Source organism: Micropterus dolomieu, linkage group LG11, assembly GCF_021292245.1.
Source record: "Micropterus dolomieu isolate WLL.071019.BEF.003 ecotype Adirondacks linkage group LG11, ASM2129224v1, whole genome shotgun sequence".
Taxonomy (NCBI): Eukaryota; Metazoa; Chordata; class Actinopteri; order Centrarchiformes; family Centrarchidae; genus Micropterus; species Micropterus dolomieu.
Window position 1 is genome coordinate 21,763,792 of NC_060160.1, and position 23,952 is coordinate 21,787,743.

At 40.6% G+C, this 23,952-nt stretch overlaps 1 protein-coding gene across 1 annotated transcript; it reads right to left on the reverse strand.

The window, feature by feature from the left end:
• Positions 1 to 2,915: 2,915 nt before the first annotated feature.
• LOC123979429 lies at positions 2,916 to 23,913 on the reverse strand. The gene is made up of 35 exons (XM_046063344.1): positions 23,750 to 23,913; positions 23,540 to 23,652; positions 23,301 to 23,407; positions 21,873 to 22,046; positions 21,587 to 21,792; positions 21,373 to 21,473; positions 21,137 to 21,255; positions 19,406 to 19,561; positions 18,377 to 18,591; positions 18,208 to 18,293; positions 17,973 to 18,100; positions 17,616 to 17,741; positions 17,244 to 17,434; positions 17,063 to 17,154; positions 16,373 to 16,503; positions 13,788 to 13,912; positions 13,477 to 13,603; positions 11,934 to 12,146; positions 11,633 to 11,803; positions 11,106 to 11,252; positions 10,481 to 10,530; positions 10,245 to 10,377; positions 9,983 to 10,065; positions 8,974 to 9,100; positions 8,519 to 8,709; positions 7,719 to 7,809; positions 7,459 to 7,579; positions 7,149 to 7,330; positions 6,781 to 6,936; positions 6,555 to 6,688; positions 6,328 to 6,461; positions 6,136 to 6,230; positions 4,608 to 4,845; positions 3,523 to 3,564; positions 2,916 to 3,355 (listed from the first exon to the last, which is right to left on the reverse strand). Exons 1-35 carry the CDS (start codon positions 23,911 to 23,913, stop codon positions 3,252 to 3,254), a joined length of 4,773 nt encoding a protein of 1,590 aa, XP_045919300.1. The 3' UTR covers positions 2,916 to 3,251.
• Between the last annotated feature and the right edge of the window lie 39 nt (positions 23,914 to 23,952).

Sequence of the window (23,952 nt, forward strand, 5' to 3'; positions counted from 1 at the left end):
TAACGCCCACCTAGAAGGAGGAGATAAGGAGGAGTTAAGATGTAACGCCCACCTGAAGGGAGGGACAAGGTGGAGCTTAAGGTGAATATAAGGCGATGTTCGCTGACCACCAACTCGGTTCCATCCTGAGACCTGCAGGGATGTTGCTCGGGTTTATCTGTCCTTTATTGGAATAAACTCTTTTGCACCGACTCTTGACCGTCTCCAGTGAAGTTTTTGACTACGCCGGCACCACTAAAGAAGAAATCTAATAGAGTAATTTTATTGAGTTTATTACGTTGGTTAGGGTAGGGACCAGGTCTTTTACTGGCCCGGCCGGTCCTTATTTCCGACCCGACAGTTCACCAAATGCATGGATGCAGCTCTGGCCCCGCTGAGGCTCCAGGGCATCCGCATATTAAACTACATCGACGACTGGCTCATCTTGGCTCAGTCTCGGGAGTTAGCGGTTCGGCATCGAGATGTCGTCCTCGCCCACCTTCAGCGTTTGGGGCTGCGGCTCAATGCGAAGAAGAGCGTGCTGACGCCCGCCCAACGGACTACGTTCCTAGGGGTGGTGTAGGACTCGACGACGCTTGGTCTGCGCTCGCACCCATTATGCAAGCTGGCGCATCGGATCCTGCTGTGGTCCCAGCAGAGACTGCTGTCCCTCAGAGCGATGTACGTCCCTGGGACCCAGAATCAGGGAGCAGACCTGCTGTCGAGACAGGGGCTGAGGCCCGGGGAATGGAGACTAAACCCCAAGGTGGTGGAGTTATTATGTGAAGAGTTTGGCCCCATAGACGTGGACTTGTTTGCATCTCAAGAGACGACGCACTGTCCTCTGTGGTTCTCCCTTTCACCCCCAGCCCCGCTAGGGCTGGATGCCATGGTACAGACGTGGCCGAGGCTGCGGCTGTATGCCTTTCCCCCAGTCGCTCTGCTTCCAGGGGTTCTGGAGCAGGTCCATCAGTAGCCCCGTTTTGGCCGGCCCGAGTGTGGTTCTCGGACTTAATTTTGCTCCTAGAGGGCCTGCCATGGCAGGTCCCTCTGAGGAAGGACCTGCTGTCTCAGGTGCAGGGCCAGGTCTTTCACCCTTGCCCCGCCCTATGGAGACTGTGGGTCTGGCCCCTGAGGGGGCCCAGTTCCTGGAGGCGGGCCTCACGGCAGGAACAGTCGAGACGCTGCTCAGCTCCAGAGCCCCGTCCACGAGAAGGATGTACGGCCTGAAGTGGAATGTGTTTGCCACCTGGTGCAGAGAACGAGCGGTGGACCCAGTTACCTGCCCAGAGACTATGGAGTTCTTCCAGGACCGTTTCTCTGCTGGCCTTTCCCAATCCACACTCAGGGTATATGTGGCTTCCGTGGCGGCGTTCCACATCCCTCTGAGGGATGGGCCTCTGGGGAGGCTTCCACTGGTCGTGCGCTTCCTCCGTGGAGCCCGGAGGATGAGACCCGTGACTCGTTCCAGGCTTCCCACCTGGGACCTGGCGGTGGTTCTCGAAGCGCTGGCTGAGGCCCCCTTCGAACACCTGGAGTCGGCTGAGGCCAAGCACCTGACCCTTAAGATGGCCTTTCTCATCACTATCACCTCTCTGAGGTGGGTGGGGGATCTCCAGGCACTTTCGGTGTCTCCGCAATGCCTGGAGTTTTCCCTGGGGAGGGTCAGAGCCATCCTGCACCCCTGGCTATGTCCCTAAGGTCCCATCCAGGTTGGCAGGGTCCACGGTGCTGCAGGCGTTTCATCCCCCACCTCATGTGACGGCGGAGGACGGGAGACTTCATCTGCTCTGCCCTGTCAGAGCACTGAGTATTTACACTCTGAGGTCTTCCCGGTGGAGGAAAGCAGACCAGTTGCTGGTGTGTTTCGGGTCCCCCAAGGCTGGGCTCCCCGCTTCCAAACACACGATCAGCAACTGGATTGTTCAGACTATTTCCCTGGCCTATCAGGTGCACGGGTTACCTTCACCTATGGCCTTAAGGGCGCACTCTACTCGAGGCATGGCGGCCTCTAGGGCCCTCCTCACAGGGGCGTCGCTCCAGGATTTGTGTGATGCGGCTGGCTGGGCCATCCTTCACACCTTCATCCGGTTCTACAGTCTGGACCTTCCTTCTGCACCCGGCACCCATGCGCTCTCCTCCTAGTCGTGCCGTCAGGTTCTGCACGCTGGGGGCAGGCGGGGTTTCAGCGCGGCCTAAGTGGGTATTCTCATTCCCATAGTGTCGTCACCGACGCAGTTCGAGTTCCCTCAAAGGGGAACGTCTCGGGTTACGTATGTAACCCTTGTTCCCCAAGAAGGGGAACGAGACACTGCGTCGGTCTGCCACACCTCACCCCGCCTGGAGTGCCTTGCTTCATAGAAAAGGGCTAATGTGTCCTGTGTGCCGGCGTGCTTATATACACCTCCAGTCATGCCGTCACACGCTACCGTTCTAGCAACACCAATAGGATTGGAGTAGTTTCATTCATGTTTCAGCCCTGCCACGCCCAGAGGTGTTCCCATAGTGTCGTCACCGACGCAGTTCGAGTTCCCTCGAAGGGGAACAAGGGTTACATACGTAACCCGAGACGTTTTCTTGGGCTTATTAAACATGAAATACACACAAATTCATTTTCTACATGAAAGTCAGGATTAAAAAAACTAGCTAAAGTAAGAAAGTGTTGCCTTATTAACAGACTTAACAAGTAGAACAATCTTTCTGTCTATCATTTTCAGTGCATACTTTGCTACTTTGGAGACTTTGTTGGATTTGATTGTGGTAGGTAGGTAAAATCCATAAAAATCAGAGCTCCAAGAGAAAAAAAAAAAACCAAGCATCATATATGTATCAATTTGCATTTATTAATTTAAGGAAAAGCAATACAGTGTAAATTCTTACAATAGTAAATTTGAGGAATGTATTTTTCTTGTACTCTTTTATTTTTTTAGCTTTTTATAATGATTGAACATGTTATTATGATATATGTATACAAAATCCCAGTAAATGTAGAGTAACATCCCAGATCACCACTTAAAACATATTATTTTGATTCCTGTGATTGCTCAAAAACAATTTTACAACATGCAGAGAAGCAGAAATGCTGTTGCAATGAAGGAATTTTCTTCAGCAATAATTAAATAAGACTAACATTTATATTAACGAATCACTCAAGTTGTAATTATTACTTAAAATATAATTGAATAATTACTGAATATTTATAACTGATGATTATTAATTGATTAGGATGCTAATTTCATATTTAGGATTTGATTAGGATTCTAATTTCATATTTAGGCTGGTTGTTGTAGTATTTGCAGCAAAGTTGTCAGCAGAGCAGCCAGGAATATGGCTGTTGGGTGTTCTGCAAGCACTGCTCCCCGACTTGTGGTGTTTTCTAGAAATCAAAGCCAAAAACGTACATTTACTTAGACTGTTACTACATTTATGGTTGAAAATGGATAAAATACAATATTTTGTACCCCTGTGTATAGAATTAAGTATTTCTACATCATGGAAGTACAGTGTGTAAATTGGTACTGTAAATGAGTTGTAGTTGCTCACCTTGTGCTGTTGTCTTTGTAGTCACGATTGCACTTGTGGTTCCTATGGATGAGATTAAATTTAGTTAGACGGTGCACTGTAAAGTCAGTCAACACCCAACAGTGTTACTTCATTTGCTCTACAACCACTTTATTGCATATCTTTAACTGGCTGCTAATTAAATTGGTACAGACAACAAACAATAAATATTAAATCATGTGGGGAACTGGCCTGCTGTGGTAGCCATGCTAAATAAATACAAAGTGTATAATCATGATGTTGCCATAAAGATTCTAATTGTCATTGACATCAACTGTGGGGCATTTGCATCCTCTTGTTGCTGAAAAATACAGGGCCACCTTGAGGTTAAATAGCTGAGATCCCTACTAGTCTTCTAGTATCTTCAACCAAGTCCAGTTGCAATTGATTTTAACCTTGCTTGGATAACTATCACGGTTTGGCTTTCCCCCCTCCGCTGTTTCCTCCCTCCCAGTATTTTCTGTTTGTGAGCTGTCTATCAATTCACTGTTTTGGGGATCAGCTACTTACCTGTCTGTCCGCTCTCCACCACTGTCCATTGGATCACTTCAAAGCATCTTTTGTTCAATAAAACTCAGTGTTTGATTCTAACCTTTGCCTCCGTGCTCCTTGATCCTAGTTTAACTCAGCCTAACAATATCACTGCACAACTGAGATACTTTCTGTTCAGAGTGAAAGCTAGTGGGTCTTTCTGAGTTACAGTTCATTACTATGTGTTTAGTCCAGTTTACTTGGTCAGGATGTTTTGGTTGTTCTTATTGTTAACTTTCCATAAGCCAGTATATAATCCTGATATACAATTAGAATGAATCTTTTGCCCTAACCTTAGATGATTTACCTGTCTCAATTGTTTCTTCAAAGCAAACATAAGACACGACTTGATACAAGATTTGATGTTAAGTTGCAGAGCTTGTTTTTTTTTGTCGTTGCAGTGATTACTTATCAGTTAGCTGAAGAGTTGCACCACATAATGCAAGTAGGTTCCTATTACTAGAAACCACAGTATGCCAAAGTGTGCACATAAAATCTACTGTCACTCAATACACACAAAAGATATATATTTTTACCCTGTGTTGATGCACCAGTGCTGCTTGCAGGTGATGCAGCAGTGTTTGTGGTGCTTTCGGAGCTGGGAGGTGCAGTGGTTGGGTCGGTTCTGTTGGTGGTCAGGCCCAGACCCAGTCTGTCCAGTTCTGATTGCAGCTGCATGTTCACCCAGGTCTGAATCACAGTATCATTCTCAAACAGCTTCAGATCTCGCAGCTGGTTACCCATCAGGCCTTGCACATTAGTCACTGTCAAACCCTGCACATTTCAAATGAAACAATGAAGAGGCTGAGGAAGTTTTTTTACATACTGGACACTTAACTTCAATGAAAATATAATAGATTTAAAAGATAGTTGCTTCATATATTTTTGAGACACCATTGTCATAACATTTTAATCAAATTTAGAAATGGCTATAATATTTAACCACTGCAAAAAACAGCTTGTCAGACTTCTGTTAGGGTTGGCATACTTGGCCCAATAAGAACATACTACATTTTGTAACTTTTTTTGCAATCTGCTAGTATATAAAGTATACTGTGTTAAATCGAAAGTAGGACAAATTACAGGGTATCACAACTATTAAATTAAAGTACTGACTATTTTGAAAATCACTTAATTGGTTTGAGTAATTTTTTAAGAATTCTCTTATTCCAACTTCTTAAATGTGAATATTTTCAGTAAACTGAATATCTTTGGGTTGTGGACAAAACAAGATTGTTTGAGGACGTTATCTTGGGCTTGGGAAACTTACTCTTTTTCCTGAAATTATATATCTTAAATATATATGGACAACACAATTATCAGCAGATTAATTGACAGTGAAAACAATCGTTTGTTGCAGCCCTAAACTCATCATCTTCCTGTGGTTGACAAAGACCTAACTGCAGAAGCCAAGATTTAAGATTTCTGACATAACTAAACTGGCTCATCCTAATAAAAATGAAAAACTCTTATTCTTGAATCAGTCTCAGAAGAAGGACATTAAACAACTGCCAGTGATGGGTGTGTGCTCCTCCCAACCAGTAATGGAATGGATGAGAAGATCAATACCAGTGTCATATCTGTAAGGCTACAGCCAACAGCCGGATAACTGAAAGGTGCAAACAGGTAGGAACAGCAATTTAAACCCCTTGTATTGTCATTTGTTTTATTTTTTATACGGGTTAAACAAAGGATATAAAACGTGATAATTTGCGAACTTTAGAGGTGGTTATCTTAGGGGAAGCTGTTTCCCCCGCTTCCTGTCTTTATACTAAGCTAAGCTAATCAGCAGCTGGCTGCATATTGCCTTAAACTTTTTTTGAAGGTGGTATAAACCATCTTAACCAACTCCCGGCAAGAAAGAAATATGCATATTTTCTTTATTATCATCCTTCGATTCAATAATTGTGTACCCTTACCCTTAGACTCTCCCAAATCCGTTACAGTGTTAACAAGTAAAATTAATTACCTCAGCTAAGTTGTAGTATATTTGCAATAAAATAACAATAGATGGTACATGTCCACAACCCTCTATGTTCACAACTCTTTAATAAAAATCCTTACAGCGATCACGTTTGGATCCAATCTCTGGAAAGTGGGTATGTCCATGTTGATGTTCTGGGTTGACAGTGCTACTACATCTGACAGAGGTGCCCCACCTATCAGAATAGAAAGGAAAACAGGCAATTTGTGGGGAGTGTTCATGACAGATAAAGAAACAGCTGGAAAGACAGGTAACATACACTGAATTCTTACCTAGATAGGGCATAATTAAATTGTAATAGGCACTGGCATCGGCACGTTGTGAGCTGAAGGAAGTGTTGCTGATCTCATACAGGACTCTCTTCTGCTCAGATGAACATGATGCCACATTCAGAGGTTTGGCATTTCTGACAGGGTGCAAGAAGAAAGTAACATATAGTGTCAAGTCTTTATAATCACTCACAGTGACCATGTTTAGGCATCTTTCAGCTCCCACCTACCTGATACTGTCTGGGGTGATCGTCTTCAGAGTACTGGTGTCTAATGAGCACAGGTTGGAGTCAATACTGTTGAGTTCAATGCTGCCCAGGGAGTTCCCAGAAGTATTCAGATACATGGTGATAATAGCTTTGCTCTAAATGACATTAAAGAAAACACCTTAAGTGAGCAAAAGGAATGATTATCTTTCTGACATTTTGTAGTTTTGAGGATCCTTCTGCATTGTACCTGTGCTGCCTCCCATGGTCCATCATTAGCTTTCATGAGTGCTGCAAGGGTGTCAATTTTGGTGATGCTCCACTTGGCAATGTCATCAAGTGACGCCGCACGAGACACTGAACCAAGCACCTGAACTTTCTCTTCAGAAACACCAGATGGGAATGCCTGGTAGAAAAGAGAATGTGGAGTACCACATGGTAATGTGTTGAAATATACTGTAATCCATGTAAAATTATCCCAACATCATTTCCTCATGAAACATAACCACTTTTGCCAGTGTGACATGGCATGATGACTGTAGTCCCATAATAACACATTCACACATAACAACTCAAAACAACCATGTAATCCAATAAATATGTCTCAAGAGATGTTACCTGGTTGAGTTTCTTCAGAATAATTTTCTGAAAGTCAGTGTCATCCACTTTCTCACAGATAGAGTTGAGGTTGTCCTTCAGAACGGGGATGTCCAGGCAGAGGTCAAATTGCGTCTGGGCGTAGCCGAAGGGGAAGGAAGGGTCACTTATTGTCACCTGGGTGATGTTGCCCTCAAAGCAGCCTTGAGAGTAATTGGCCAATGAAAGAAAATATCATTATGTCATTCTATTAAACACACACAAAAACATTGTACTCTATAAGCTGCTACTTAAAAAACATGCTAGGCCCTGCTGCCTTGTTCCTCTTTACCTGCTGCTCGTATTAGTTTGAGAGCGCTGATCTGTTGAAACAGCATTTTGAGCTTACTCTTCTCTGTATTTGTTTGCCTCAGTTGAGGCATAAATGTCTTAAGGAACATTTTCTTTGTTGTCTGTGAAAAACATTACAACAAATGCTTTTTAACAAGTTGGAAATGGATATGAGGTGTCTGTTACAACGTACTTTAAAACCATGAAATTAAATGAATATTATTGGAGATTATCAAGAAACAATAAAAACAAAACACATACCGTTTGGAAATTGTCCCAGATATTTCTTGTGAAATATAGCGGTAAGATACCAAGGTTTTCCAGTGTTTGCATGTTCCAGGTGGTGACTTTCCTGAAAACAGAAGATGATATATTCATACAGTCTGGCGTGTTACCTTGCTACCCATTTGGTGGTATAGGATGCAAAATTTGTTGCATGGCGGTTAAAGATCTAGTATATAAAAATGCCTCTAAATAAAGGTCATGATTTGTCAATATATAATGTTATATTTAGCACAGTTAAAGTATAAGGCTGATGTTATTCTTCGTTTTTCTTATTGCTAACAAATCGTATCAAAAGACCAAAATAAATGCTGTGTTTCTCTGTCTCTCATTAGTGTCCCACTCCCCTATCCTGTCTGTGAAACTCATCCATTTGTTCCTATGGAGTAAATCTTTTAAAATGAGTTACAAATATCAGTTCAGTTTTAAAAGAAGTCTTATTCATTTCTTAAAACAGCTGGACACTCATTTTTAACAAAAGCTATTCAAACAGTAGAAAAATGCATTTGTTAGGCAGTTTTATTTAGCATTTGGTAGTGAGTCAGAAATGTAGTATGTATTAAAGACTGCGTATGTGAGACTGAGTCAAACTAAATTACAGTGTGTGTACAGAGTGTGGTAATGAATGAACATATCACCCAGCGGAACTGTGTAGAGCTCTATTGCTGGTTTTGGTCTTTTTATTGGATTTGTAGAAATTAAGAACAATCTAGAATATTGCCCGCCTTATCCTTTAAACTGCAGTTGTAATGTCTCTTAATTTGATTTAATTCTTGTACCCGTATTGAGTTTTCCCAGACAGCAGCAGTCTCTCCATGGCAGCCACCTGACTGTCAGAGAAGTTCTTACAGGCTTTGAGTTTTTCCAGGATGAGAGGATCAGCGTTCTGGATGTCAGAGCTGTCCAGAGTGCAGGCCAAGTTGCCCAGCACCTCCACATCGTCTCTGTTCAGATTCACACCACTTATACCCTAGACAGTGAAAAACACAGTATTTACTTTAAAATTGTACCACAAATCCTTGAATTGTGTTTACTTATACTGTTTACAGTAATAATGTGCAACTTTTGCATATATGGATGTATATAAATATACATGTACATATTTTTTCACAGATGCCATACAATGGTGATTGAAGTTGCATTTCATGTTTTTTGTTTTTGCAATAAGAGTTATATGTATGTTTCCTATTTACCTTAGCAAACCCATAGCAAGCCTTAATTTAATGGCACTCACCAAACATGTCCTGGCTTTACTGAATAGCAGTGAGTCCTTGTTCAAAACGCTGGACGTCACAGAGAAGTCTGCAGCACCCAATGCGGAAAAGTATGACCTGCAGTTGGCTCCGTTGACATCTTTGTTGCTGTAATAAATAGACATAAAGATGTGGAAATTGGGTAAATCACAAATTTGTACCTTGATTGCACAGAATCGTGACTGTAGCTATAGTTTGAGGTGACCATAATGAATTGTGAAAGAAAGCTTTTATGGGATCTGCTCCCCTCACATGACCTTCAAAAAGAACTTAAGAAACTAAGATATTTAGTCGAATTTTAAATCTCTTAAGTGCAATGATGAATAACTCTGTTGGTACTTGTCACTGTGGGTAGGTTTTTTGAATTTAGTTTAAAGCAACATTATGTAGTATTTTATCTTAAAATACCAGCTCCAAAATCATGATGGATTTTGATGGTACACTGACTTGTAATCGGTTCAAGTCTGGCTTTAACTCGTTGGCATGACCTAAAAGAGCTGAAAGGATGCAGGACAGATGCCCAGCTGGCCTTCTTGCTACTGGACTGGCTTTTTATGTCTTGTGTTGAAGCGCTTGCTTGATCTTTGGCTGGTTTCGTATAAGTTGTGGACTTGCTACTTTTTAATCCTAAATAATGTCATCATAACAGATGTATGTGTACAGCTGTAATTTATAACAGCGGTGAGTTACATGGTAGGGGCGCCAAAACGTACAAAAAAACAAATCTTACATAATGTTGCTTTAATTATTGACACATAAATGTGTCAATCATATATGTTTCTTAAGGTTATTGTTGTTGTCTGTAACCGTTTTCATGCTGCTGTCTTGGCCAGGTAGCCCCTGGTAAAAGAGATTACTGATTTCAACGGGTCTTACCTACTTAAATATGGTAAAAAATCAAATCAATAAGCCAATGTATACTGTTTTAAATGTATACTGTTTTTAAACACAATGAGGTCAGTAAAATAAAATGCTTGGAGATAGACTTACTTTAAGTAGAGAAGCATGCCTGAGGGATAATCTGTGAAGTTCTGGGACAGTTTTCCATTGAGTAGGTTGTACATGCAAGTCAGCTGTAGAAAATTATGCAAAGGCACAGAATAATACTAATTGTTATACAAGTTAGTAGTCCAAAACAATTAATGACTCTGGTATAATACATCCAACTTATCTTGATTATCACCATAAGATAAATAGTATAGTGATGTTTTTCAGTTAAGTTTAGTTTCAGGTAGGTTTCATTTGAATTTACCTGTGATTCCTTCAGCGCCACCTTGGCCCTGCCTGTCCTTGGCCTACAGGCATAGATCAGCTCTTGGATCCTGGTGGTTGTCATATTCTGTACTGACGTGCAGGTGAAGCCTTGCAGCAAAGAGGGAGAAAGCCTGCAGGAGACAATGAAAAACACAAAGAAAGTTAATAGCCCATGATGAATCTTATTTTAATAAATAAATTTATTAAAATTTGTTATGAGACTTGTTTACTTACTGCTCTGTGTCAAAGTTTGTGTTACTCAGTGTCCCAAATAACACTGCAGCCTAGAAGAACAGACAGAGCAATGTGAGCTAAAACTGAAACTTGTGTTTGGAAAATTTCAAGTGATTTTAGTCCACCTATTTCAGCATCTTTCAGACAGGTGAGACTTTGGCTGCGTGTTTTTGAACAACTTTTAAGGTTATTTTCACTCCCCTCTAGCTGAATATAAATGTAACAGGGGGCCTATGGGCTGTTGATAATTATCCTTAGTCTTGTAATCACCTGATAATACTAAAAGAATTTTACTTTATGTCAAAGAGGAGTCACACTATGCAACAACAATAAAAATAACCCTATATAAATATGAAGATTTCTAAAATAAATATGAAATTATTTACATGTGCAATAAAGTATTATTATATCGGATTTGAATCTCATGTCATTATGTTTGTGGCAAACATTAATGACATGAGAGTCAGTAAATGTTGCTTTTATGTCTTGAAAAGATCTCACATCTTGGGAAACCACTGAATAAACATAATTTCTAATACTGTGATAGAATGTCTGTGACTTCAGTTTGAATATATAAAGCATCAACTATTTTAACTCTATTCTTTGTGTATAACCACATACTGACCTGATCTTGCGTCCATGTATTTCTGTTCATCACATTGATGTTCACAGTCTCCTCAGAGAATATCAGCTTGTACAGTGGGATCTTAGTTGCCATGGCATCGGGGACATTCAATATCACATGGGCTGGGCTTGCGTCCACAGAAATGATCTAAAAAGATCAGACATCCTCTCAAAATTCCTTTAAGTGACTACGCACAAAACACATATTAAGTTTTGGGGTTCTTGAATGTTATTTTCTGCCTTTACATACATTTATATCAACCTGGCATATAGCACGTTATAATAAATCTGGCCAATGTGCTTTTTGAAAGTCTAGCAATGTATGTAATGGAATTCATTAATGCACTAACTCAACAACTGAAATCACAGCTCAAAGTTCACCTGTAGTAAATAGAGATTTAAGGCTGTATTAACATTTTTAACTACAAAGAAATAAAATAAATGGTGTAAAGCCATGCAGAGAAGAGCATAGTGAGCCCCGACTTGAGAATCATGGCTACAATGTTGTGGTTAAAGTTAAATTTGTACCTTGTTGACGAAGATCTGTTGGAGGACTGTTGGGGCTGCCAGCATGTTAGAAATAAAGGTGCTGCTCATGGAGATGTTGAGTAGCTCAGAAGCTGGGATTTTTTTCATTGTCTCTGAAGGAACTCCAGCAACAAGTGTGCCAAGTGATTGCAGGGAGACTCCGCTGTTGATCTGTTTAACACATGCGCATTTATCAAAGCCAAAGTGGCATAATGTACTTGAGGGTCATTTTATATTTAATACAACCATAATTAAACAATAGTCTTTATCAACCCTGTTAAGTGGACAGTAAGTAATTTACCTGGAAGCCAGAGGAAGTCATGCTTTTGATGATAATGGTGGCCTGCTGCAGGCTCCAGTTGCTGACTGAGCTCAAGGTGGACAAAGCAGAAATCAGCACTGACGGGGCAACTGAAGTGAGCTGGCCAGGGGACAGGCCTGAGCTGGCATTTCCCAGGGTCACAAAGGTCTTTTCTGTAATGGTCTGGATGTTGGATCCCAGAGTTGCAAATACCTATGGAATAAAACACACTTATGAAAAAATAAAACTGAGGACATTTTACAGTAGTGTTACTGTTTTAACGATATGAGATTCATGCACAATATTTTCAAAGCATTATCAGAAAGACACAGAGAAAGAGTGAGCACGTGAGAAACATGTTAAAATGGTGAGGAAGGTTGCAAAGGCAAACTTACAAACATTTAGACTCGTTAAAGACGTTAAAGTTCGTTAAAGTTTTATGCATGATCTTTTCACAGCTAAGTTACTGTGTACATTCCTGGTCACGGGCAGGTTCTACATCAATCAAGTTGCTTTAGATGATGATATAATTGTGCAATTTAATTTTGGACAGTACACTTGTATTCATTAATTATCTTGCGCTTGCAAATGTGTTTTATGGTCAGTTTGTTGTGTCATTGTGTTTTGTGCTGTATATTTTGTTGTAGGTTTTGTGCTATTTTCTACAGTTGGGCATTTCAAACTAGCTATAAATGCTGTGGTATGTGGCACTAGTCCATGCTATGTACTTGTCCCTAGACAAATAAACAATAAATAAATAATACTGCACCATTATCAGTTTCCGGCTATTTATGTGTACAACAAAAAAACCTTACTGATGCACCCATATAAACTGCTAGCATGTACCCACACTGCAACTCATAAAAAGGAGCTATGACAAAGAGAGAAGAGAGACAGAGAGACATGCTCCACTATCTACAGAGTTGAGCAGATTCACAGAGCATCGGTTTGTTGGCACATCGAAAAGGATCAGAATTACAAGCACTATACGTACACTAACTCTGTATGTAATCAGTTTATTTTACATACACACAGGCCTTTTCAACATTGCAAATCTTTAACTGATCCATTCTCATCACCTATTAACAGCTAATTCTATTCCTATTCAGGATCATGACAGCCTGGATTGGATTCTACAGTACACTGGGTGAAAGACGGGAAAACCCTGGACAGGTTGTCATTCCATCATAGTGCTAACACACGCATCTCATTCTTACTTAACTGAGGGCTCCAACACTAACCACTCAGACACTGTAAAGCTGACTCAGCAGACCATGTATTTCAAAACTGAACACTTCATATAGCTTCTTATTTTAAACCCAGCCTGTCACAAACTACACAGAAACTGTCGACAGCAACAATGAACTGAAACTCTGTACTGAACTGATCAAAAGGATTAAAGATATGGAATAAAATCTTCTTTTCAACAATATTTAAAAACTTTAGGACAGAGGTTAAAACTGTCTAACTCTGTGATATGTGCAATGTACTGTTTTAGTGTTTTATCCATAAAAAAAGCCACAAACTACTGAAGCTGTCATACCTCAGTGTCCTCTGTTCCATTGCATAATTTGTTCAGCTTATCCAAGATGAGGAGGGTATCAGCTTCATTCATAGAAGAATATGCTGAACTTGGGACATCAGGGGAGCACAGCAAAAGGCCTGGAAGACTAGATGAAAAGTGTCATTTTTTTCAACTTCAAATATATAAATATATAAAATCTAAATATAAAATCAATAAAAAAACATTTTATATTTTAATGTACAGAATTACTAACATTCATCCACTAAATAATATGTATGATATACATAGCACAAGTAAATTTTTAATCAAATGTGTCAAATCACACTCACTGTAAAGGGCTGAAGGTTGGGTTGAATGCAAAAAGCCGTGAGATGTAGTAGTTGGTTACATTTGCCGGGATTGCGATGTTGTTAAAGAGCTCCAGGTTGGCTTGGTCCACCAAAAACACTTCACTCTTTAAAAATATAGAGACAAAGAGGGTTTCATAAATTATTTAATTATATCTTTGGTTTTGTCAGGCTTAACTGAAATAAACTAATAATGAAATGAAAATAGATTTAAACAAAACTACATTACAATTGGGAAAGCTATGGCTATTCTAATTAAATTAACAACTTCTATATTTTGTTCAAGTTTAAATTTACATTTACATTTACTCATTTGGCAGACGCTTTTATCCAAAGCGACTTACATTTGAGGAACAACATACAAGCATCAACAGAGCATCAAATACAGATCTACAACTGACATACTAGTACATACATACTAGTAAGAGCAGCAATAAGTACTAGTAAGAGCTCATAGTACATATCACATCAATTGGGTAATTACCTAGGGAAGGAAGGAAGAGTTAACAAAAAGTGCAATCAAAACAAAAAAGTGCTATTAATACAAGATCATTGTAGGGGATAGAAGAAGAAGAGCACAGGACATGCATGTTAGAGGTTAGGAGTTAGAGGTGTTATAAGAGGAAGTGTTTTCGGAAGAGATGACTCTTTTCAAGAGTTTATTGAAGTTAGAGAGGGATGCCCCTGCTCTGATGGCGTGTGGTAGCTCGTTCCACCATCGTGGAGTCACAGATGAGAATAGCCAGGACTGGGATTGCTTTGTGTGAAGTGATGGCAGAGCCAGGCGGCGTTCGTTGGAGGAGCGTAGCGGCCGAGAAGGAACGTGAGTTTTTATTATGGAGTTTAGGTAGATGGGTGCAGACCCAGTAGTCACTCTGTATGCAAGCATTAGTGATGATTTTCCTTATGTTGTATAGAGCAAAGCGGCATGACCGAGAGACAGCAGCAACATGGTCTGAAAAGGACAGCTGGTCATCAATCATGACACCCAAGTTTCTCACCACCTTGGTTGGAGTGATGGTTGAGGAGTCAATTTGTAGTGTGATGTTATGGTGGATAGATTGCTTGGCTGGAATGACCAAGAGTTCAGTCTTAGTGAGGTTTAGTTGAAGGTGGCAAGCCTTCATCCATGCAGATATGTCCGAGAGACACTCCGTGATCCACGCCGAGACGGTGGGATCGCCTTGCGGGAAGGATAGGTAGAGTTGCGTATCGTCTGCGTAGCAGTGGTAAGAGAAGCCGTGCGAGCGAATGATTGGCCCCAGTGAGGTGGTGTAAATTGAGAAGAGAAGGGGCCCTAGCACTGAGCCTTGGGGCACCCCACATTGTAGGAACGCCCCGAGAAGTAGGATTCGAACCACAGGAGTGCTTTACTCGAGATGCCCATTGCTGAGAGAGCGGATAGCAGGATCCTGTGGTTGACTGTGTCAAAGGCAGCTGATAGGTCAAGCAGGATAAGAACTGAGGATTGGGCTGCAGCTTTAGCTGACCTTAGGGCTTCTGTTACAGACAGAAGAGCCGTTTCAGTAGAGTGGGCACTCTTAAAACCAGACTGGTATGGATCTAGGAGGTCATTCCGTGAGAGGAATTCTGAGACCTGTTTGAATACTGCCCGTTCAATAGTTTTGGATAAAAATGGTAGAAGAGAAACTGGTCAATAGTTCTCAACTTGAGTTGGGTCAAGTGAGGGCTTTTTGAGCAAGGGTGTAACCCGGGCCCTTTTGAAAGTGGTCGGGAAGGTTCCTGAAGCCAGAGAAGTATTTATCACATGAGAGATTGTCGGGACCACGGTAGGAGATATGGCTTGGAGGAGATTCGTAGGAATCGGGTCCAGTGGGCATGTAGTTGGACGGCTACAGGTCAAGAGTTCTGATACTTCGCTCTCTGTGAGAGGAGTAAACAAGGAGAGTGAAGAACCACTGACCTGGGAGGGCAGAGGAAAAGATGTAGTAGGACTGATACAATGGTTGAGTTTGAATGTTTCAGAGAATTGGCTAGTTATAGCCGCCACTTCGCCTGTGAAGAAGGTAGCAAAGCAGAGTAGTATCAGCAGACAAGTTTGTGGGTAGTGAAGGTGGATTTAGTAGCGCTTTAAAAGTGGAAAATAATTTCCCTGAGGCAGTGGCACTGCTAATTCTGTTATTACAGAACGCAGTTTTGGCAGCACTGATGCTTGTTGAGAAGGAGGATAGGAGCAATTGGTAGCCCTTAAGGTCGGCGGGGTCTTTTGTTTTTCGCCATTTTCTTTCAGCCGCTCTGAGATCAGTACGGAGCACACGGATGGTATCAGTTAGCCACGGGTGGGACTGGTTTGGGCGAGCAGGCTTGGTGGATAGAGGACACAGGCTATCCAGGCACGAGCTTAGCATAGAGCACAGAGATTGTGTGGCATCATTGACCTCAAGTGAGGAAAATGTGTTGAGGGAAGGTAGAGCAGAAGCTACCACTCAGGCAAAGTGAGCGGGAGACAGGTTGCGGCAGTGTGAGACCAATGGTGTTGGAAGAATGGGCTTTTCCTGTAGGCATACCCTGAACTAATAAATTATATAACCAATATGAGGACATACTTGACTTGTGGAGAGAAAGGTGATGAGATCATCCAGAGTGATAAATGTCACAAAATTGCCAATGTAATTGACAAACCAGGCGGTGGAACTGAGTTCTGAATCACTGGCATTGTAGCATCTGACTTCAGAGCCTGTGGAAACAGGGAAAAGCCAGAACCGTGTGAACAAATAACCTAATATAATAACAATCAGTTTTTATCTTTATATGATTTATGATGGTTCAAACATTTAAAGACCTGTGAAGCTGACACTGAAACAAAACTAAGAGTCTTTAGCCATGCTAGCGACTCTGCTGTACTTGCATGCTGACCCATTTGTGATGGAAAGTTTGTTTTACAAAATTTAAAGCTGCACTAAACAGGAATTCCGTTTAAAAAATCCAGTCGTCTTAGTGGTCAAAGTTACAATACAATGATATGGTAGAATCACACTATTTGCACAAATTATTTTGTACAGGTGGGTGTGGACAATTCCCCACTTACACTAAATGACAAAACGATAGCATTTTCCAAAAAAAAACCCTGGTTGAAAACATTATATAATTGCAACTATGTGCACTCCACCTAGATGGACTCAATATTAGATTCTTTTCTATAAAACATGAGGACTGGGTTAGTAAAAATGTAATTCTTTGAATTTTAAACACTTGTATTACGAATCCATCTTTATGCATTTAAAAATGCATCTTACCAGTTGTCAAGTAAGTCCTGATGGTGGTGTATACATCACCCCGTCCAAACTCAGCGCAGTTGTACGTAAAGTTATTTCCCGTTACATAGACTCTATCGGAAGAAAAACAACACAACATTGTCTATCATGTAATCCATCATGGTAGCCTGGAGCGTTCTGACACTATGAAAAAGACACTTACAGTTTCTGAAGGGCGAGACATGAAGCATTCTGCACTTCGTTGAAGCTGATGAGGCTCTTGCTGAGGAATCTAAGATAGTTCCTCAATCGTACGTCAAACCAGGAGTTAACTTCAGATCTGCTGTTGCTGCTCAGTGCCAAGTGCCAAACACAGGGGAGCGTCACCATTTTCACATTATCTGGAACATCCTCCTGATGGCACACATGTGTATTTGCATGTTTAATGAGAGACTGGTGACATTTTAGGCTGATGATCATTTGATGTATTGTTTACATATAATGTATACAGTGAAACAAATTTCAACATGTAAAAGTGACATGTCTCATCAGTAATAATGTACGTTACATAGCAGCATTCAGAAGAGGGACATACAGTTTCTAGGAAGGCAGGAGTGTTGTTGTAGTTGTCGAAGATGACACAGATGTCAGAGTCGTTACTAATCACATCGGGTTGACTAAGGAACTGAAACAGCTCTGTGGTGCTGATGGTACTTAGGAGCTGAAAGGGGGAAAAAAAAAAGACAGTTTCAGATGCAGTTAAAAAAGTTGTAGTATACGGAGGAGCATTTTGATATGATGCTCTACATCCGTGGTCATTTGCATTACAGCTATTGCCAGGTGGTAACTTATAAATTAAGTGATACTATATTAATCCTCCTGTGAAAAGTCGATGTCTGTATTTCATCCTCCACATGTTTTTTTTTAAAAAGTCTGTATTGTTATGTGTTACCTCTGACTTGCGTGTCTGTGGCAGAAGAGACTTGAACATGGACAAATCTGGGAAGCCAAAGCTGAGGAAAGTGTTTCTTAGATAGATATAGAAGCTTCCACCTCTGTAACACTTCAGGGGCGTTGGACCTGTTTTAAACACAAATTAATCACTTCACAACAAATTCTCTTTTGTCATAGATGTGCATCCTCATTATTTTTATTGTCCGCTTTGTAAAATTATCTCTTGTACTAACCTTGGAGGAACAGGAGGATCCTTCTGTAGATCTCCCTTTGGGTGTTGTTGGTGAGTGTCACATGTAGCGTGTCCAACAATCTAATCCTAAAGTCAGATAAATAAAAGTCTAAGCCATTAAGAATACATACTATCACAATGATCACGAACACCCCCGCAGAAACACTTACGTCTCTTGGCTGCTGTTACAACTTCTGTTCTCCACGATGTCAAATAAAGGTGTGACCAGGCGTGGAGAGAGGTTTACCAGGAGAGGGCTCAGCCGAACCCTGAGCCACAGCAGGAACTCTGTGTCATTGATGGCTAAAGAGGACAGATTCCCTCTGTCAAATACTTCCTGGAGGAAGGCAGATTTCACCTCCTCTGTGTAGTTGGTTGGGTGGATCTGGGGGAATTTTACTTAGTATTAATAAGAGTTTGAACTAAATGGTTTACATGAACGTAAAACAGTTATGTTATGTTAATGTTACCATTTATTGGTCAGATATTTCATTTTATTTAAAAAGTAAAATATGTGTTCCTTTGTTGCTTTTAAAAAACAACTGAAAATACAAAATGCATCCATTTTTATGGATGCATCAAGAAATTACCATTTGGCTTTAAGCCTTTGGAAGGTGAGCCATTGTGCCTGTTTGACTGAGAGTCGAGCAGGCTCACTAGGTTACAAGCCAAGACAGTGTTTTCAGTATTTTTAACCTGGGCCGTATTACAGGTCAGGCTCCATTGCTGCTGTAATATGTGAAATTTCTGACCTGTCAGACAAATAAAGGCTGATCTTATCCTATCTTATCCTATCATATCTTAAAGCGTTCATAGTACTTATTATGCTAGAGCACTGCACTCCAAGAATGCAGGGTTACTTATGGTCCTTCAAAAGTAGAATGGGAGCCAAAGCTTTATGCTCTATATGAAAAGTGCAATGAGATAACTTTTGTTATGAATGGGCGCTATATAAATAAAATTTAATTGAAATTCAATTTAACAGGACCACACACTTGACCATTAGGTTCTGCTTTCAAATTATTCTGATGGCAAGTGTCTGAAAAAATTTAACAATCCTGGTGAAAAATACAGTCTTTCTTGATACAACCACTAGATGACACAGATTTTTTTTTTTTTCAAATTGTATTGATAGTTTGTATAATAACAATGTTGACTATTACTGAGCAAAAAAGAGGGTCAGCTATGTAAATGTTTACCTTAATGGCCGGTGACACTATGTCAAAGAAAGCACCAAAGTCAACAGGGTTGATGACTGTCATGATTTTTGTCACATCTTGCGTTGTCTTTAGCTGTGAGGGAGTTGCTGCGAGCTGGGCCAGCTGAGTGAGAGTGAGAAGATCTGCAACCTCCACCTAGAAGTACAGGATTTCAGTAAGGACTCAGCAACAGTGGAACTCGTAGGTGAGTAATGAACCTCACATGTTATACAGACACCTAATTAGCTGACTTAGTATTTGCACTCACTGTGTAAAAATACATTTGCCTTGAAGGAACAAAGGAAAGTGATGTCCTTATGGATAAAGCACGAATAATGGTGTGTTTACCGGTCAAATTAATGTACCTGCAATGTAAATGTACGTTTCACCTTTTAATCTAAAGGTTACTATGCAGACCTGATTGAAGTAATTGTTGCAACTGAACTGCAAGTATTTAGTGTTTAATAGTTGTATCGAATGTAGCTTTGGTTAGTTTATCCTTATTTTGTCCTTGTCTTGCCCCCTTTACACACGCACTCTGACTGCAGCAGAATTTCTGTCCACACACACACACACACACGCACACATACACACACACACAAACAGGGGCAGACTGGTCATTGTGGAGTTTGGGAGTGTTCCTGAACCGCCGGTCCATTTCAGGCTGGGGGTCACAAGTTTTTATTTTCAGTTTCTGCAGCGAAGCTGCCTGTGAGTCTAACAGACTGGGCCAAACCAATACTTTCAATATATAGGGGGGATACAAGCGATACCTCTCAACTTGGACCGATCTTCGTTTTTGCTGAAATTTGATTGGCTCAACGGCGCAGATCAAAGTTTACTTTTCATCTGGGGCACGTTCAATCTCCAAACGTTTTGTCGGGGCTGAACTCAGCGCTGGGTTGTGTGATAGGTGCAAGAGAGATGGTAAATATGGTGAAAAGAGAGAAAGAGGGAAAAGAAATGTGTGGTGCCAAATGTTAAGAGGTAACTAAATGTGCCAAATTAACCGACTTCTTGGCAGAAAGGTTGCTGTAGCAGGTGAGGCAGGACCCTGCACAGGCAGAGACAGGTGCATAATTAGGAGGCTAATGCATTTATTATATACTGATTTTTTTTATTTTTGCATTTATGTACAGACATATATTAGGATATATATTTATATAGCCCATATTATAAACAACAGTTTGCAATGTGTTATCGCACAAAGACAATCCTTCTATAAGCAAGTAATCTCTGTATGTTTGAATTTATATTAGCTGTTAAGGTCAGTGGAGGTGATGGAGAGGGACAGGGTGATGATGACCCCAGCCATGTTGAATGGCAGGGAGAGAAGGAAGAGGAGGAGCAGAAAGAGGAGAAAGTTTGCATAAAAGGCCGGTCCGTCTCAAGGTCCCGGGCTGAATTTCAGTCCCAGTACACCCCTGCATACACACACACACACACACACACATAAGTGATTGACATCCAACAGGTTGCAACTTACCAACAAGCTAACTGTTTTGGCTGTGTGTTTTGGTTATTCTTGGAGTATAATATGTAAGAAATTTGGAGCTGTCTCCAATTTGTGGGGTTCCAGAGGATTCTCCTCTTTGGAGACTGTGCAGACTGGCAAAGATTTAGAGACCAATTCTAGATCTATGTCAAGGCCTTGGTCAAGGAAAGTAGGAATTATTTGTGTTTTAGATTCAGATCGTTTAGGCTGGACAAGGACGAAAAGGCAATACTTACTCCATTGAAATTGTTGTTCAGTGTCACAAAATCTATGTACGAGGCAAGCACACGGAACCGACCAAAGTTGTCTTCTAGCCAACGTCTGTCTTCAATTACAGATTCAACACATGAGACGCCTGGGAATATAAAAACTGAGTCGTTAAATTGAACATGGCATACCAGACATGTTATGCCACTCATAGCACAGAAGTAGTAGCAAATGCAATGTTATTTTATTATGCTAACTAAGTTACCGGAGGAGGAATATCTGCTTAGATAGTCCATTATGAACGTGAAAACCTGTTGGGTCTGCATCATGGAGAGTTGAGTGAAAACATTGTCGCACCCCTTGACACTGTGAAGACAAAAATTTTTCCATTCACCACAATATGTAAGAGGATCTTTACATTCTCTAATTCCCTTCCCTTCTGATCAATATGACAAAAAGAAAATTGAGATTTCACTCACATTTCTTGAAAGGAGTCACAGCGGATATTTCTTGGAATAACTTCAAATGTGCTTGAACCAATGCTTGGGAGGAACAGAGGTAGATAGACCTGGAACCATAACTTGATTCCCTCAGCATCTAACATGGGTAGTTTTGGTGCAAGTGCCATCAATGTCAGATTTAGAATGGTGTCACGCACTCTTGGGTCAATGGTTGTCAGGTTTTGCTAGAAAAAAATTAATAATTTGTCAGGAGATTTTGTTTTAGTGGAAAAAGGCATAAGCTAAATATGATTAAAATACTCACCTCTGAAGCACCTCTGACAAAATTATCAAAGAAAGAGTCAAGGTCTTCCACACTTGTTGAGAGAGCAGTAAGTTCTGTAAACACAAGTCTCACAAGGGTTTCATTGGACAAGTTGTTTGGTTCAAGGAGAAATTCAGCTTTTTGTCTTGATGAAAGATAGTCTAGTATTGTCACCTAAGAGAGATATAAAAGACAAAAAACATATTTAACAATTTTAATCAAATCTTTCTCATTTTTTACAGTTATATAGACAACCATTACTCTTTGTAACCTTGTGAACCCAAGTAATGGCCTCTATAGGCTTGACAACATATTCTCATAGATCCACATGCAAACATTCGCTCATGAATACTCAATCGGGTTACCAAAAACTTGAAAAAGAGGCAAAGTTTACATATGGATATCACCTTTATACATTCCTGTTTGCATTTCAAACACATAAAAAATAATCCAGATCATGATAATAAGACCCATAATGGATTAAAAGAACAGTGGTGGCACAACAAAACTGTGCAGTACTTTTAATTTGGTTTTGGTTTTGTGACTAATGTTTGAGCTGGATGTAATTAATGAATTCAGAGAACAAATGCAATGGTGGTAAGAAGACTGAAAATTCCAGAACAAGTCTCTACTGTAGACTATTTATTTCTGCTTTAGGACTAAACTGCCATTACAATTATTTATTTTATTCATTTATTTCTCTCCTATTCATTTACTTATGCTAGATTGCCTCTGTCTCACTCATTTTATCTTGCTCTAAGCGCGTTGAAAACAATGTCTTTCTTTCTTTATTGCACTCTTTTTTTAGACTAATAGTAAAGCTGACAACAACCCCTTACTGAGTTTTAACGGTGACAGTCAACTGTCACAGTTGTGGGATTTGATTCTGTTTTATGTTAGTAAACCCTTCATCTTGTGTCGCTGTAAACTTTGATACTTGTATGTGTGCTCGCTGACTATCTGATAAAGTTCAACTGTATCTCCTCCTGACTAGGGAATTTGGTTGGTCTGATTCCCTCATTCTGAATCAGTTCACTGATCCAACCATTATTTCAAGTGTTAGTTTCCCACTGTTTGGTTTAATCATATATGTTTTTGCTTGGACCTTGCATGTTTCTGGACTTCGGATTTTGGACTGTGGACATTGGCTTTCTTTGCTTATGTTGGACTGGGTTTTGATTTCTGCCTTACTTATTATAACTCTGTAGATTTTGTCGCAGTGGACATTGTCAATACATCACTAAAATGAACCTGCTCTATTACATTTTCTGCAAATAGTTCCTATCTCTTGTATTACTGTGTTTGAAGCTTTGGCTATATGTGACATAAGAAAAGCTTGTCCCTTAGATAGTAAAACAATTGTCAATGAGAAATTCCAACTTTTATACATTATTTAAAAAACGATTGATATTGAAAAGTGTGACTTACCACAGAGAGGTTGAAGACGTTGAGGTCAGAGTATGTTGTGTACAGGGAAAATGGACCCAAGTTTGACTCAAGCCATTCTGCATCATTGTCAATTTCCTGCCTGCAAACTAAAGCACGTAAATGGATGTTAGCATACGTAAGTGCCAGTTGTCTTCTCACTGCCATTTCAGAACTTTTTTTTTTTTACAAATAAGTCCACACAAGCAACCACACGACGCAGTTTCCTTTGTCAGACCTACCCGGTTTGTTGATGACACCGGCAGATTTTCTCAAGTAGCCCAGCAGAACGTCTGCGATTCCTTGTCGTCTATGTAACGGCATAGCGCAGAAAGCTCCGGCCAGCCCACTCACTCTGCACAGGGTGAAAAGAAACATTCTTACGCTGTCCCTCATTACCGTTTTGTACTTTGGTGCAATGGAATCTTGCTTGTTGGTGAAATGCTACTCACACAACATGGTAGTTTGTGCAGTTTATGTTTGAGGTTGCGTTCTCGAGCATCATTGGAGTGAAACTTGGGAGGACAAGGACCAGTTTCAGATGGAACCAAGCAAACCAGTCATCTTCCTTGAAGTTCTGGAAATGGGGACTGATGATGGCGAAGGTCCTATTCATTATACGATCTCTCACGACAGGTTGGAAGTCAGGGACCTG